General features: G+C 34.5%; 1 protein-coding gene across 1 annotated transcript; it reads right to left on the bottom strand.

Moving 5' to 3' along the window:
- Positions 1-487: 487 nt before the first annotated feature.
- On the bottom strand, positions 488-3,364 carry LOC133335543 (uncharacterized). The gene is made up of 7 exons (XM_061544196.1): positions 3,267-3,364; positions 3,104-3,202; positions 2,713-3,045; positions 2,292-2,657; positions 1,104-1,504; positions 556-1,042; positions 488-511 (listed from the first exon to the last, which is right to left on the bottom strand). Exons 1-7 carry the CDS (start codon positions 3,318-3,320, stop codon positions 488-490), a joined length of 1,764 nt encoding a protein of 587 aa, XP_061400180.1. The 5' UTR covers positions 3,321-3,364.
- Between the last annotated feature and the right edge of the window lie 12,437 nt (positions 3,365-15,801).

Raw genomic sequence — 15,801 nt, 5'->3', positions numbered from 1 at the left:
ACACTTATAATTACGCTCACTGGTGTGTATACGCAGGTGCACCACCAGTGAATATTTCCGCGAAAATGCCTTGCCACAAAATTCACATTGATGATTCTTTAGATTGCTATGTATCGATATGGTATGGTATTTGAGATCACCCCATTGACGAAATTTACGATTGCAATGTTCACATTCGAATGGCTTGTCACCCGTATGGGTACGAGTGTGAGCCTTAAGGGCACCCACAGCAAAAAATGATTTGCCACAGATATCACATTGATGGGGTCGCAGACCCGAATGGGTACGATGATGATATTTAAGAGCATTACAGGAGTTGAAAATACGTTGGCATTTATTGCAAACATAACGTTTACGTTTACCCTTGCCATCGACAGCATTCTCCCCATCACCGTCCTCTTCCTCACCTTCAATCGCAAATTCGCCATCTTCCGTTTCTTCGTCGTCTTCTTCTTCCTTGGTCTTGGCCACCAGACCAGTAGTTTCATTATTCGAATTGGGCGAAAGTGATCTAAAATCATCACTGTGACAATCATCATAAACCTCATCATCAACTTCATTGTGGGCCACTAGATGATTGGAGTCCCCTTGATAGGCAGGAATGTCGTTATTATTTTCAATTTTTATATGCTGAGGTTGTATCAGGTCAATATTATTGCTAAGTGTTGGCTGAGGTTGAGGAATATGAGGTTGCTGTGGTGGTAATGTTATTGGCTGTTGTTGGGGTGGTGCAGAGACTATCGAAGGCTGAGCTGCTGATACAATCGATGTCTGAGGTACGGTTTGCGTTTCATTGCTATTGTTCATGCCATCATTGGTTTCGGGAAATTGCAATCGTAGATCAGTTGGATGATGTAAAACCTGCCCGGATGGGTGCATTAAATCTTTTGGCATTAATTTCCCCACCACTGTCATATGATGATTATCTTGTGGCACAGTTGTTGGTTCGGTATTTAACATGGGCGCAAATTGACCCGAAAACAAAACATCACAAAATGGCTTGCCTTTTGTATCCATGCCATTGAAACAATTGTTATTAAACCTAAGGGAAGAAATCGGATAATTTAAAAACACAAATTGAAAAAGTATTTGCAGCGACTTACCAATGTGGCCTCACACCATTTGAAGTGGGTGTCATTAGGTCCATTGCATCACAGGTATCCTCAATTAGTACCTTATCCCGTATACCTTCCAGCATATCTTCTGTATCACTGAATTCTTCAGGCACTAAATTTTGTGAAGGCTGATGTGTTTGAGGTTGTTGAACTTGTTGTATGTGGGACTGATGATGGTGGTGTTGTTGTTGCGGCTGTTGCAGGGTATTATTTGCATTGTCATATGTATTATTGTAGACAACTTTCATATCGACGACACGTTCCACATGCGCCTGCATACCCATATCAACCACCACTCTACGATCTGTATGCACCACATTGTCCGCCGCTTGTGAGAAATTTTCAAAGGGAAAATGTACATCTTGGAAGACTTGATCAAGTCCATCAGTCTGAAAGGAAGAAGAGAAAAAAATTATAAGATCCTGGCTTATCAAAAAATATTTAAAAAACATTCCACATTTGTGGATATTATGGCACTTCTAAAAATGATGAATAACCTGGCGCTTCTTAAAATAATCACGATTATAAATTGCATGTCCTTCCACAAATATGTTAAAAAAATCCATACCGATGCTTCGAAAAATATTTTGAAAAAATCCAAGCTGGTCCTTTAAAAAATCTTCGATTAGGAAACGCAGGTCCTTCAACGAAATATTAAAATAATTTTAAGAAATTCACGATTAGGGAACGCAGGACCATCGGCACATATTAAAAAATCTTCCGGTCCTGGATAAACTTCACAATTAGGGATTTGATGGTTGTTGTAACAGCCCTTTTGCTTTTACACAATAGGGCTGAGGTGACAGACGTGGGCCAAGTATAACTCGGGTCGTTTCCGATCGTAGACCCATCTATCGTGGAAACGGATTTGATGGTCCTTCATGATGGTAACATCTGCGCTTATGGATCAGATTTTTCTTTATAAAATATTCCAAAAGAGTTACGCTTAAAAGATCCGATGGTCGTTTATGTTATACGCTTTGGATCAGGTCATTCTTAAAATTCTACCCTTATGAATCTGATGATTTTTTTAAATAACCTTTAAAATCCACGATTATGTATCTGATGGTCGTTTAAACAAATTTCGTAAACATTTCACGCTTTTAGTTCTGATGGTTCTTCAAAAACTATTTTTCGGTCATCTATTCATTGTTTTCTTAATACATTTATAATTACCTTTTTATCTATAGTACAAAGATTCGCAGCTGCCTCACTTTTTTCCGGGCCTAAGGCGTCGAGAGATGTTTTCATAGCTACCAATATATTATCGGGTGTTGATGGTTCATAATGTTGTTTGAGATGAGCAAAGAATTCCAATTGTGAACATGTCACATGACCGCACAGCTCACAACGGAATTGTTGTCCTCCAACGCCAACAACCAGTTGAGGTAATTTATGCTCCTCCAGAGGAACATTTAATTGTAGATCATCAACATCGTTGTGATTGATTTTTAGCTTGCGGGATATGCGTTTTTTGTGTGGCAACACCTTGCGTGAATCAAAACGTGATATGTCACAGTCATCATCGACAATGGAACCATCCTAAAGAAACGAACAAATTAATAAGAATGAACTGTTAGTTAATTCCAAGACTTACATCCATAGTTACACCACTGCCATTTAACAGTAATTCTTGCACAACTTTGTCACCTCCGACTTCCACACTGCCCACACCATCTGCCGTCGTATAGGATTTATTCACGGGCATTAGGAAGTCATTATTTAAAGGCAGATATGTGGGTGATTTACGTTGTTCATTGGAATGATGGTGCTGGTGATGATCATCTGTGGTAACGGGAAACAAATGGGCATTGTGAAAATGTAATTCTGGCGGCAAAGTATCTGCACCATTATGCGATCCATTCGACACCACTCCTTTGGGGAAATTTATTAAATCCATAATAAAATGATCGGGAGGTAAGAGGGCAGCCTGCAACGGAAGACACCATTAATGTTACAGAATACACAATTGCCTTGCAATGACTTACATGATCCATAAACTCCTGATCTTTACGCTGCATTATGTGATCGATGGCATCCATGTTATTGTGTACCTCCTTGTGCACATATTTGCGTTTAAGGAGCTCCTATAATGTGGGACAGGAAGTAGTAGAAGTAAAAAATTCCATGATAAACACTAATTCCACTTACCATTTCATTGGATTTACAATGGTCCTCGAAACCATTGTAATCATTTAATTCCATTGCCGCAGACACCAGTTTTCTTGTTAATTGCCACTTTAGGTCGAATTTCTTTCCTAAATTAACGCAAATAAATAAAAACTTTAGCCCAGAAATAAACAAAATAAATAAGAATTAAGAAAACCAGCCGAATTCTGTGAGAAATGTCAAAATCAGCCGAGAGTGTCAGAGGCCGACCTCAACAGACCCTACAATCATTAATAATTCTACTTGTATTTGACAAATCCTTACCTTAATTTTGTTATTTCTGAAGTCGCACTATTGTCTTTATTATGTGCAACATTGATTTGGCTTAAATTTGTTGTCTTTTATTCGAGTTTATGTATTATTGTCGTTGTTTGTTTATAAAAAAATGTGAATGAATGTTCTTGTAAACATTGTGTCATCAATTCAAATTGAATGACATCGATAACATAATGTCAACATATCATGCGATATATCGTTTGCTTTTCGTCATGTTGTTTTAATTTCATTCGTAAACACGTATAGAAGTGAAAAAGGTAAACAAACAACATTCACAGATGATAACGTGAATGCCAAAACAAATAAAAGCGAAGAAAACAGTGATGCCAAATTGCAGTTAAAAAGGCGTAAACATTTAATGAATTAAAAAATCGCCAAACAGAAATAAAAACGTTAAACCCATAATTTTTAGCAATATGGGAGACGATTCTTAAAATTTATTACGATTTTTTATCTTGGTATAATAATATACGGCAACAGCAACTGTTGTTGTACAACAAACGATACTACGATAGTATAGTTTTTGACATGTATTTCAAAATATTACCATTTCGATTTGTTCGAAATGCTTTGCAACATCGAGATTATTTCAAAAGCAATCCAAAAAACAGTTGACTGTCAACGTTATATCATTTTTTATCTTTTAGTCTAAACAGCTGGTATTTTTACCTTGGTTTAGAAATTGAGTGTATTTAGAAGATATGATTTCAACGCCCCCTAAATTATATAAAAAACTGTAAATGAAAAAATATATATATTTGACACAATTTATTATATTTAAACACTGAAATTGGCAAATCAAGGTATTGCATTACTCATTTCAAATAGATTCAAATCAATTAAAAATATTGTCATAATAAAGGGCTGTAATGTAAACTCGGACGTTACGTAAAATAACATATTTTAGACTTTTTTACAGTTAATTTCATAATACGCTTGGATTGCCTTTTAAGTTTTCGAACCGAATAGACATATTTTTTTGTGTCTGAAAATAGAGAAAATTAAAAAGAAAAATCGAAAATTTAAAAAAGCCATACATATTATATTCTAAAGAACGCGCAAATCTCAATTCGATCGAATCAATGTCTGTGGAAGGTTGGAGTTCATCAGAGAATGTGCCCCCTGATAAAGAAGGTGATATCAGAAGATCTAGGAGAACCATCTCAAAACCATTAGCGGACAATACTCCTGAAAAGCCCACGCAAATTTCTATAGATCAGCTTATCCATACAAAAAAAAAAAAAAGAAGAATTCAGGCGTTAAATCAAAAACGAAAACCAAAACATTTGAAGGAAGACGATTTCATGAAGACATTTCTGAATTTGAGGATTCCCTTACATGTTCATTACAAAAGGTTAGTGATACAAATTCCATTTCGTGCGATGTAGGTCCCGGTCGGCCTCAAAACAAAAGGTCTAGAATATGCGAATCTCCAGATTTGTTTCAAGGCTTTACGCCGAATTCTCAGAATCGTTTTGCTTTATTAGGTGATATTGATATTGTATTTGAGCCCTTTGTTCCAAGAGCCCAGCAGTCACAAAAGCCAACTGATGCCTGCGTCATCGAGCAATCTAACCCAACTATTCAAAATGAAACTCCTGCGAAAGCGGTAAATAGCCTTAAAGGGTTTTGTCCACCAATTTTTCTCTATGATGTAAATGTGACAGATCTTATACAAACTCTTAAATCTAAAAACGTAGATTTTAAAATTTTTAACAAAAGCCAAAGGAAATCTAAATTGTATCTTAAAGAGGCTTCTGTTCACGCAGAAATGATTGAACTTCTAAAACTGAAAGAAATTCCTGCTTACACGTATACCCCTAAAGAACTAAAGCGCACCAGATTGATTTTGAGAGGCCTCCATCATAAAACAACCGTAACAGATATTAAACAGGATATTGATGCTATGGTTCCCAATACAGTAGATGATGAGGTTACAAAATTTTCGACCGAATTCTCTAGGAAAAATAATATAGACACCGGTCTTTTTTTGGTCACTCTTTTGCCAGGGAAAACAGTAGATGAACTTAGGGCTGAGAAATACATCTGTAAACAAAGAATATCATGGGAAACTCCGAAGTCTAATTTGAAGGTTGTCCAATGTTGGCGTTGTCAGCATTGGGGACACATATCGAAAAATTGTAGTAGATTATATGTTTGTATGAAATGCGACAAAAAACACGCCCCGGTTGAATGCAAATTTGAGTCAAGTGAGGAAAATAAACCTTACTGTGCTAACTGCAAACAATTTGGACATCCTTCAAATTATAGAGGTTGCCCAGCTTATAAAGATTTTTTACGTAAGAGAGAGGAAAATAAGAATATAGCTAGAGAAAAAAAGATATTAGCTAATAATAATGTAAGTCAAGCTATTGGAAATTTTAATTTTATAGATCCCAGGCAAACATTTGCCAGTTGCTTTGCTACACATACAAGGCCAAAGCCCTTAATAATTGCAGAATTTTTAAAAATTGCCAAAAATATTTGTCAACCAGAAGCTCCGACTCTTGAGGATAGGATTGAACATTTTGTTAGGCGGTATAGAACTCTAACAAAAGATCAGGCTAAGGAACAATGTTTGGAACTTTTGGAAGAAATAAAAAATCAATATGGTCCTTAATAATCTAAATTTCCTATCATTTAATGTGAGGTCACTTATAGAAGTGAGCCGAAGGATAGAATTATCGGGTATTTTAAATATGAACAAAATTGATTTCGGTTTCATACAAGAAACACATTTAAGAGATGCTCACAGGGTTAGATTGGAAAATTTTACATTTATTAGAGACAACAGTCCACAGGGTGTTGCTGTAGCATTAAGGAATTCGTATAAATTTAAAAGGGTTAATATTACTAACTTTCGTTTCCCTAATGTTTTTGTTAGTATAGATCTTATTTTAAATGGAATGGTACATGAAATTTTGGTTGGATCTGTTTACATTCCATGCAATGCTGATCGCACTCAATATACCGAAAGTTTATCCACCTTGCTTCAGATTTCTCAAAACTACTATGGATTAATTTTGGGTGGTGATTTTAATTCTAAACACATATCGTGGGGGATACTTCGAACAATGTCAATGGAAATACATTATTTACATGGTTACAACAATCATCGGTTTATATATCAAGAATTTCGGACACACTTCCATCATTTCCGAATGGAAATTCGTTTCTTGATCATTTTTTAGTAAGTTCTAGTATATTGGACCCAATATGGTGTAATTTTCAAATAGAAAGTTTAGCATCATTTTCGGACCATTTCCCTCTTAAATTAAGTTTAAAATTTCCTACGTTTTCAATACTTTTAATCTCTCCCCGAAACTACACTTCATATAAAAACACTAATTGGGATGACTTCAGAGATGATACAAAAAGGGATTTATTAGTAAACTTTCCGTCTTCCGAAATATGTCTTTCTAACGCTGAAATTGATGACTTTATCGATACATTTACGGAAGTGATACATAACACACATTCCAGACACTCAACAAGAGTAGCTTTTAGTAAAAGATATAATGTTTCGGATTCCATAAAAAATCTTTTTAAATTAAAGTCTAATTGGCAAAGAAACTTGAAAAGAATCTTTTATAGGCATCGTGATAGATCAGATCCAAATTACTGTCTTTTATCAAAACAAATTCAGCTATTGAACATCATTATAAAGCGTCAAATTGAAATTGAACAGGCTAAACTATTTTCTGAAAGGCTACAGAACATCAAACCTGGTCCAAGAGCCCATAAAAATATTTACAACATAATTGGTTATAAGAAAAGGACATATATTAAAAAACTATCTGAAAACAATGTTGTGATACACGATGATTTGGTTGCTTGTGATAGACTAAAGCAATACTTCGGCAATATTTACAACCATCATGCTTTAAATGGAGACATACAAGAAATAGAATCTGTTGTACGTGAAGTCATATCTAGTGATTCAAATCTGCTAGTTTTTAATAGTTCTGAATCGTCTCTTAACCCATTGAATAATCCAAGACTTACATCTATGGACGAAATAGTGAACATCAGCAAGCAAATTAACAATAAAAAATCTTGCAGTCTGGATAAAATTTCAAACTTTATAATAAAGAAATTACCAGTTAAGGCCTTCGAATTTCTGACGATAATATTTAATAATTGTTTAAATAATGCATATTTTCCTAATAAATGGAAGATATCTAAAATCGTACCTGCTATAAAAAAAACAAATAACTCCGAAATCAATAATTTAAGACCGATATCAATGCTTTCTAATCTGGGAAAACTTTTTGAGCGAGTCATTCGTTCTAAGATGGATTATGGAATAAATTCAAAGTATATACCGGAACTTCAATTTGGATTCAAGTCTGGTCACTCAACGACAGACGCTTTACTTAAATTTCAAAATGATATTGTATGTAACTTGCGAGAAAGGAAGTGTACGGTTGCGCTTTCTCTTGATGTAGAAAAAGCTTTTGATCACGCATCCCATTTAGGAATTCTATATAAAATGATTAAATTGGATTTTGATCCACATGTTATTAAATTATTCCACAGTTTCTTCACTGGTAGAACTTTTTGTGTAGAATTTCATAATTTATTATCGGAGCTAGGAGAAATTAATTGTGGAGTACCCCAGGGATCGATTTTATCTCCCCATTTATATAGCATATTTATGCACGATTTTCCTCATACTGTCTCAGATTCCACCGGCCTTTTATATGCAGATGATTCGTTATTATATGCGCATGATGAATCACCAAATTTAGCGTTATCTAAAGTAAAACATCACTTGGAATTGGTATCACAATTTTACCAACATTGGGGTATCAAAATTAATCCATCTAAAACCGAAGCTATATGTATAAGGAATGCATCAGGAAAATGTAAAAAATTTGTTGTTCCGGAAAGCAAAAATTTGAAATTATCTTTTAATGAAGTTGACATTCCTATAGGAAATTCCTTAAAATACCTTGGTGTTACTTTTGATAATCTTCTTAAATTTAACAAACATGCAAGAGAAGTTTTAAATAAGGCATATAGGATTTTAGGATCATTCTCTAAAATTTTGGTGAATAAGGATCTTCCAGTACGGACAAAACTGTTGCTGTATAAAACGAGCATAAGACCAGTGTTCTTGTATGCGTTTCCAATATGGTTCATTATATCCCCTATAGTTATTAAGGAAATGGAAATATTGGAGCGAAAAGTTTTGAGGCACTGTATTGGTAAATATTTCAAATCACCTTGCAAACGTTTTTCCAACAGAGAGGTTTATGGTGAGTCAAAAATTACTCCTGTTGGGTTATACGTTTGTGATTTGATATCAAAATTTATTCATAGGGTGCAAAATCATGATAACAGTTACGTGTCAGGTGTTTATAATAATCAAATATCATATTCTTGGTGGAATACAAATTACTTGTCGCCTATTGGTTATATTAATGAAAATCCACCGAATTTTGACATTAATGTCAATACTCGGTGTTCATTTTACGGAAAAGCTTATCCTGGTACGCATAGGGGGTAATATACGTGTTTGTTGTGTTTTTTGTTTTTTAAATTATTTTTTGATTTCCTTTGGTTTTTATTTTGTTTTTAGATTATAAGTTTAATTGAGTTTATTAACACTCCAGATAAGTGCATTCCCGGGAGCAAGGAATTTTTGTTTAACATTAACACTTTGAATTTATTTTTGTGTCTATCTTACTCTTAAGCATGGTGCTGTACACATAATTATTGTAAATTTTGATCATACATTACAATCTTAAGTATTTCTAAATATTATGACAACTCTGTAAAAATTTACTGTTTGTTTCAAAGGCTCAATAAATGTAATCTTCATAATACGCTTTATTTTATATTAGGGGGATTTGACCCATTTGATTACTCATTTTAATAAAGTAAGGAACACATGCTTATATTTTAAAAAAGTCGCAACTTGTTAACAGCAAATCGTCAATTGCTGCAAGAATTGTATGCTTTGTAGTTAATACACCAACCTTAATAAAGTGATGCCAAGTTCTCTATATAACCTTTCTCGAATTAAGAGCTATTGTACGCTAGATGGCGCCCATCAATGCCATAGGAGGCGATTAATATACAAACACAAATAAAAAACCTTATAAAATTGAATGTATTTCTATTTGAATAAACTATATTTATTTCAGTTAAACTAAATAATTTATTTCTTATGTATAAATTTTGTAGGACAGTGAGGATTTTCAAAACCATTTTTAAAGCATTTAGTGTATTTCTATTAATATGTACAAGAAAAAAACTTCGTCAAAAAAAAAAAAAATAAAAATAAAAACTAATACGCCAATATTTAATATGTAGACTAATTTCTATAGATTTTCTACTATAAAAGGTGAACCAATATATCCCATTTTAATCACCAAAAAACCTTCAGTGTTTGCATGTGCAAAATTGCAAAGTTCTCTCTTGTATATTGCGATCTCTATGACGATTTCAACAGACTGAAGGAAACTTCTAAATGGATCTAAATTTCTAATTCTGATCACAAACATATACCTCCTTAAGGGGTATACGACGAATATATCAAAAACTGTATAGGTTGCATTTTTTCATATATTCGTTGCATGAAAAATATTTCTTTAATATACCCAAAGGGGATTTTTAAAAGTGTTTTCCAGATGAATCGAAGACCTAAAAGCGACTATTTTAATAGTATTTTAAAACCAGAGAGAGGAACAGTGTATAACCCTCTCTCTAACTTTCTGCGGTTCTGTATTCTGAGCCGCTATATTTGCACCCTCTTGACCGATTATAAATCAACAGTTCCACTATTCTAATTTTGGAACAATTTAATATTTTGGATTCGCATTGAGTAGAAAATGTCTATCAACATTGGCGCATGTTTCCAGGTAGCCCCCATATAATTGTAACCCCGATTATTGTTTCTAAGCGGCTTGTACTATTGGTTCACTTTTTACAGAATTTCCCACATAACGCTACATACAACATTTCGGTGAGGGAGTTACCGGAAAGAGTGGATACTTGATATAGGGTTGGTAAAGATAATAGGATGTGCAAGGTTTGGTTGTAATATGACATTTTAATCGGCTGATATTGGATTTATAAATATTGAAACTGTTGACCATTCGTGGGGGAGGTACCAGAAGGAGTGGACCCATTGGTCCATCTTTAGACATAATCTACATAATCTATAATGGGTTGTGCAAAGTTTGTTTCATATGGGACATTCCATTCGCTGGTATGGTATGATGGTATTTCATTGGCCTTTAAAAATTATATAGAAATCGTTAATATAGACATTGTTATACCCTTCACCACACTGTGGTACAGGGTATTATGTCTTTGTGCATATGTTTGTAACAGGCAACAGGAAACGAGATAGGCCAATGGTTCCTTTTGAGAATATGCATAGAATCACTTTCTGAGTCGATTTAGGCAGGTCCATCCGTCCGTCTGTAGATGTTAAATTGTAAACAATGTACAGGTCGCATTTATGATCCGATTTGAATGAAATTTGGCACAAGTCACTTATTTGGCCCAAGGACGAACCCTATTGAAATTGAAGAAAATCGGATCAGATTTATATATAGCTCCCATAGATATTTTCGTCCGATTTAAGGTGAATGGGACAAAAAAGTCACTATATATCTTTCGATTTGCACTAAATTTGGCATAGGGCACTGAATTAGTTCGAGAATGATGTGTGCTAAGTTTCGTGAAAATCGGTTCAGATTTAGATATAGCTCCCATTGATATTTTCGTCCGATTTAAGGTAAATGGGGCACCAAAATCCCTATATATCTTTCGATTTGCAGGAAATTTGGCATAAGGTACTGAATTAGGTCCAGTATGATGTGTGCTAAGTATCGTGACAATCGGTTCAGATTTATATATAGCTCCCATATATAGTTTCATCCGATTTTATGTAAATGGTGCACTAAAGTCCCTATATATCTTTCGATTTGCACGAAATTTTGCATAGAGCACTGAATTAGTTCGAGAATGATGTGTGCTAAGTTTCGTGAAAATCGGTCCAAATATAGATATAGCTCCCATATATATTTTCGTCCGATTTTATGTGAATGATGCACCAAACTCCCAATATTTGCCCGATTGGGACAAAATTCTGCACAGAGTACTGAATTAGGTCCAGACAGATGTCTGCGAAGTTTTGTTAAAATCGGTTCAGATTTAGATATAGCTCAAATATATAGGTTTCTCCGATTTTTTGTGAATGAAACACTAAACTCCCAATATTTGTCCGATTGAGCAAAATTGTGCATAGCGAATGCAATTGAGGGAAAAAGTATGTGTGATAAAATCGGTTCAGATTTTGAAATCCATTCAGATTTTGATATAGATCTTATATATATTTTCGTTCCATTTTATGTAAATGGAGCCACGAAGGACCTATGTTTGTTCGATATACACGAAATTTGGCAGATTGTATTAAATTGAATAGACAGTGATATAAACAAATGGTGTATGCAACGGTGTTCTGTCTACAGGATATTGTAGATATAGTCGTATAGTCGGCCGCGTCCGACTTTTGAACTTTCCTTACTGGTTTTTAAGAATATATAGGTTATAACGATGGTATCTAAAAGTCCCTATAATGCCTATACATTACTTGATATCGCTTATAACGAATATCGTTTATAGCGACCAATTTCGCCTTGGATAAGGTATTTAAAATGTATATTGAAACAATTACGCTTACAGTTCTCATTGGCCCTTGAAATAATATAATAATATGCTCTAAAACTCGATTCAATACTTTAAAATACTAAAATAATTTTTTTAATATCTTTCATTTGTTTTATATTATTCACTTAAAAAACAAATACATAATATATAATTAGACTAATTGGCGGGTGTATTCGGACCTATTAATTTTTAAGATTCAATGACTGGCGGCATTAACTCATCATCATTTGTAGCGGCATTTTATGATGTAATAATTGTTTAATAAACAAATTTGGATCTCTTAAAACCTTATTTATGATTTTTTTTCGGAGGAACATTACAATAACAAAAAGCAACAAAAACAAAAAAAAAACAACACAAAACTTCCCATAATCATTGTGATACATGTAAATGAAATGAGGGGGAAGTTCCCAAACAACTAGAGGGAGAAGTTCATAAAAATACCAATGAATGTGAGAACAGCGATGGGAGCGGTGCCGGCGGCGGGTGTTATTCAACATGTTTTAAAAGTTGTTCCTTGGCACCCGGGCCATGCAACGAAGCATTACAAACATATTTAGTGGTCTATTAACACTTCAAAACTCTCAAAATCATAATTTTTCTTTGCTGTTCTGTTATTTCCCCTCCAACCCCCAGCCACAGCATCCAGCCAGCATGCAGACAGCCAGCAGTCAGTCAGTCTGTTAGGCAGTGCAGTTAGGACGACGAATATCCAACCAAATGTTCATAAATTTTCTTCTTGACAAAAACAAGAATTTATGAGCTCTTCAATTGCCTTTGCCCAAATCTGGGCAGGCTGTTTGGCATTCGGTTGTGTGTGTATCAAAAAACAAAGAAAAATCCACACTCCATTCATGCACATCCCCATTCCGACTGCCGCAGCACATAAACACTGCGGTCTGTGTGTCGAGTAATTTCAATGGGACTGCAATGCTTGAATTACTGCTACTACCGCAGTGGTGGCAGCTTGTGCCGCCTGTGACTTTGGTAGGTCGTCCATTTCCAGAGATGATCCATTTACGGGGAAAATCATGAAATAATTTTTTTTAAATAGCCCAGGATTATCACCACTGATCTTCTTCTAGTTTTTGGATCGATCAGATCGATTGATGTGAAACTGAATGGTGTCATAATGTAGCTATCATTGGAAATTATGTTGTTGTGCGGTGTTGTGGGATGTTCTGTGTCCATATGGAGTTTTTTTAAATTAACTGCTGCCATTGGATCTCTTTGTGTTTTTGTTGTTGTTGTACTATGTCGTAAAACAAAATTTACGTAGTCCTCATTTCTCTCATGTGTCTTAGGTTTAATAAATATTTTTTTTATGTTTTTATTGGATCTTCCGTATGTTTGCTTTTGTTGGGGGGTAACAACAGAGGAGGGAGAAATCGAATATATGTTTTGGGAATATTTATGGTAGTTTTTGAATGTGTCCTTTCTTCGCTTCGTCAAATTTCATTGTCGTTGTAAAAACTAAAGTGTGAAATGTCAACACATTGGGAGGTAAAGGAAATATTTACCGGCATTTCCACATTGCCCATTCGGAAAAGACAATTTTGGAAAATGTTTGAACATATTTTCTAGGGAAAAATGCATTTCAATGTAAATGCATTTAAAACCTATAATCGTCGATTTTTAAATAATATTTTTTTAAAGGACATTGGGACCTATAAGAGGAAATTTTTAAAAAATATTTTTTTGAAGGACTTTGGGATCTATAAGCCTGGATTTTACATAATATTTTTTTAGGACTTTTAGATTTTGAAAAAATATTTTTGGAGGACTTTGGGACCAATAAGCATGGTTTTTTGCGAATATTTTTTGAAGGACTTTGGAACATATAAGCGTGGGATTTTTTGCGAATATTTTTGGAAGAACTTTGGGACCTATAAGTGTAGATTTTTAAATGAAAATTTTTGAAGGACTTTGGGACCTATAAGCGTTAATTTTAAAACAATATTTTTTGAAGGACTTTTGAATTTTTTAAAATTTTGTTTTTGCAAAATAGTCAGGCTGAATCCCAGTTTGTTGTTTTTATAAAAAAAAAAAAAAAAAAAAAAACAACTATTTATTAGTGGGGAATGTATGGCATTGTTTGCCGAGGGGTAAGGCAGGGAAGACTATAGTTTCGGATCACGCCACTGATCCTCATCAGTTCCCTTAGTTTTTTGTTGGGATATTCTCCCCAGAAGCTATTGCTTCTATACAAAAAACCTTTCATACCCAAATGTCTCTTGTAACAAAGCGAAGTACTTAGCTGACCAACGACATAAACTGCATGAGAATTTCGCTGGAGCCTCACTTCGAGGTTAACAAGGCATTTACAAACAATACCACACCTTTCCCACTGTTGTGTGTTGTCACATCGCGACAAATGCACACAACGACTTTGTTGGTGTTGCTAGTGTACAGCAACAAACCAAACAGTTTAACCGTGCCTGCGTCTACAACTTCAGTAGTGTTGGCGGTTTATTTGGGATACCATTTGTATTTTGTTTTTGCAAAATAGTCAGGCTGAATCCCAGTTTGTTGTTTTTATAAAAAAAAAAAACAACTATTTATTAGTGGGGAATGTATGGCATTGTTTGCCGAGGGGTAAGGCAGGGAAGACTATAGTTTCGGATCACGCCACTGATCCTCATCAGTTCCCTTAGTTTTTTGTTGGGATATTCTCCCCAGAAGCTATTGCTTCTATACAAAAAACCTTTCATACCCAAATGTCTCTTGTAACAAAGCGAAGTACTTAGCTGACTTTTTTTAAAATACTTTGGGAGGTATAAGCGGGAATTTTTAAAGAAATATTTTTTGAAGGTCTATGGGAGCTACGTATAAGCAGGAATTTTAAAGATTATTTTTTGAAGGATCTTAGTGCTTATAAAAGTAGAATTTTCAGGATATTTTTAAAGGGTCTTGTGACCTATAAGTGTTTTTTAGAATAATATTTTAATGTCGCCATAAACGTGGTTTGTTTTGATATTTTTGGAAATTTTTATTTTTGAGGGACAAAAATAAAAACTTGTGTTTAAAATATATTATTTAATCTATTTTTTGGGTGATAAGCATATCCCAAGGTATGTTTTTTGTATATATTAGGTTGTGGAAAGAATCCCATTATGAAAATGTCGATAAAATCAGAGAAATTATCGAAGTTGGCCGTCATTTTAGCACATCACCCAGGAGCTAAATATTGACCATAAAACTGTTTTAAACCATTTACAGAAGCTCGACGTTTGGGTGCAACACCAATTAACAGATAAAAATATGATGGATCCAATTTCCATCTGCGAAGCCTTGACCAAACGAAATGAGATATACCCATTTCGTAAACGGATAGTGACTGTAGATGAGAAATGGATCACATACGATAACCTTGTGCGAAAACGATCGTGGTCAAAGAGCGGTGAAACACTTCAAACGGTGGCCAAACCAGGACTAACGACCAGGAAGGTTCTGCGATACATTTGGTGGGACTGGAAGGGGATTATTTATTATGAGTTGCTTCCATATGGTCAAACGATAAACACTGATCTCTACTGTCAACAACTGGATCGTT

Source organism: Musca vetustissima, unplaced genomic scaffold, assembly GCF_032173495.1.
Source record: "Musca vetustissima isolate MV318-11 ecotype Yass unplaced genomic scaffold, APGP_CSIRO_Mvet_v1 utg26092, whole genome shotgun sequence".
Taxonomy (NCBI): Eukaryota; Metazoa; Arthropoda; class Insecta; order Diptera; family Muscidae; genus Musca; species Musca vetustissima.
Note: the sequence above shows the minus strand (reverse complement) of the source record. Positions and strands in the feature narration are given on the sequence as shown.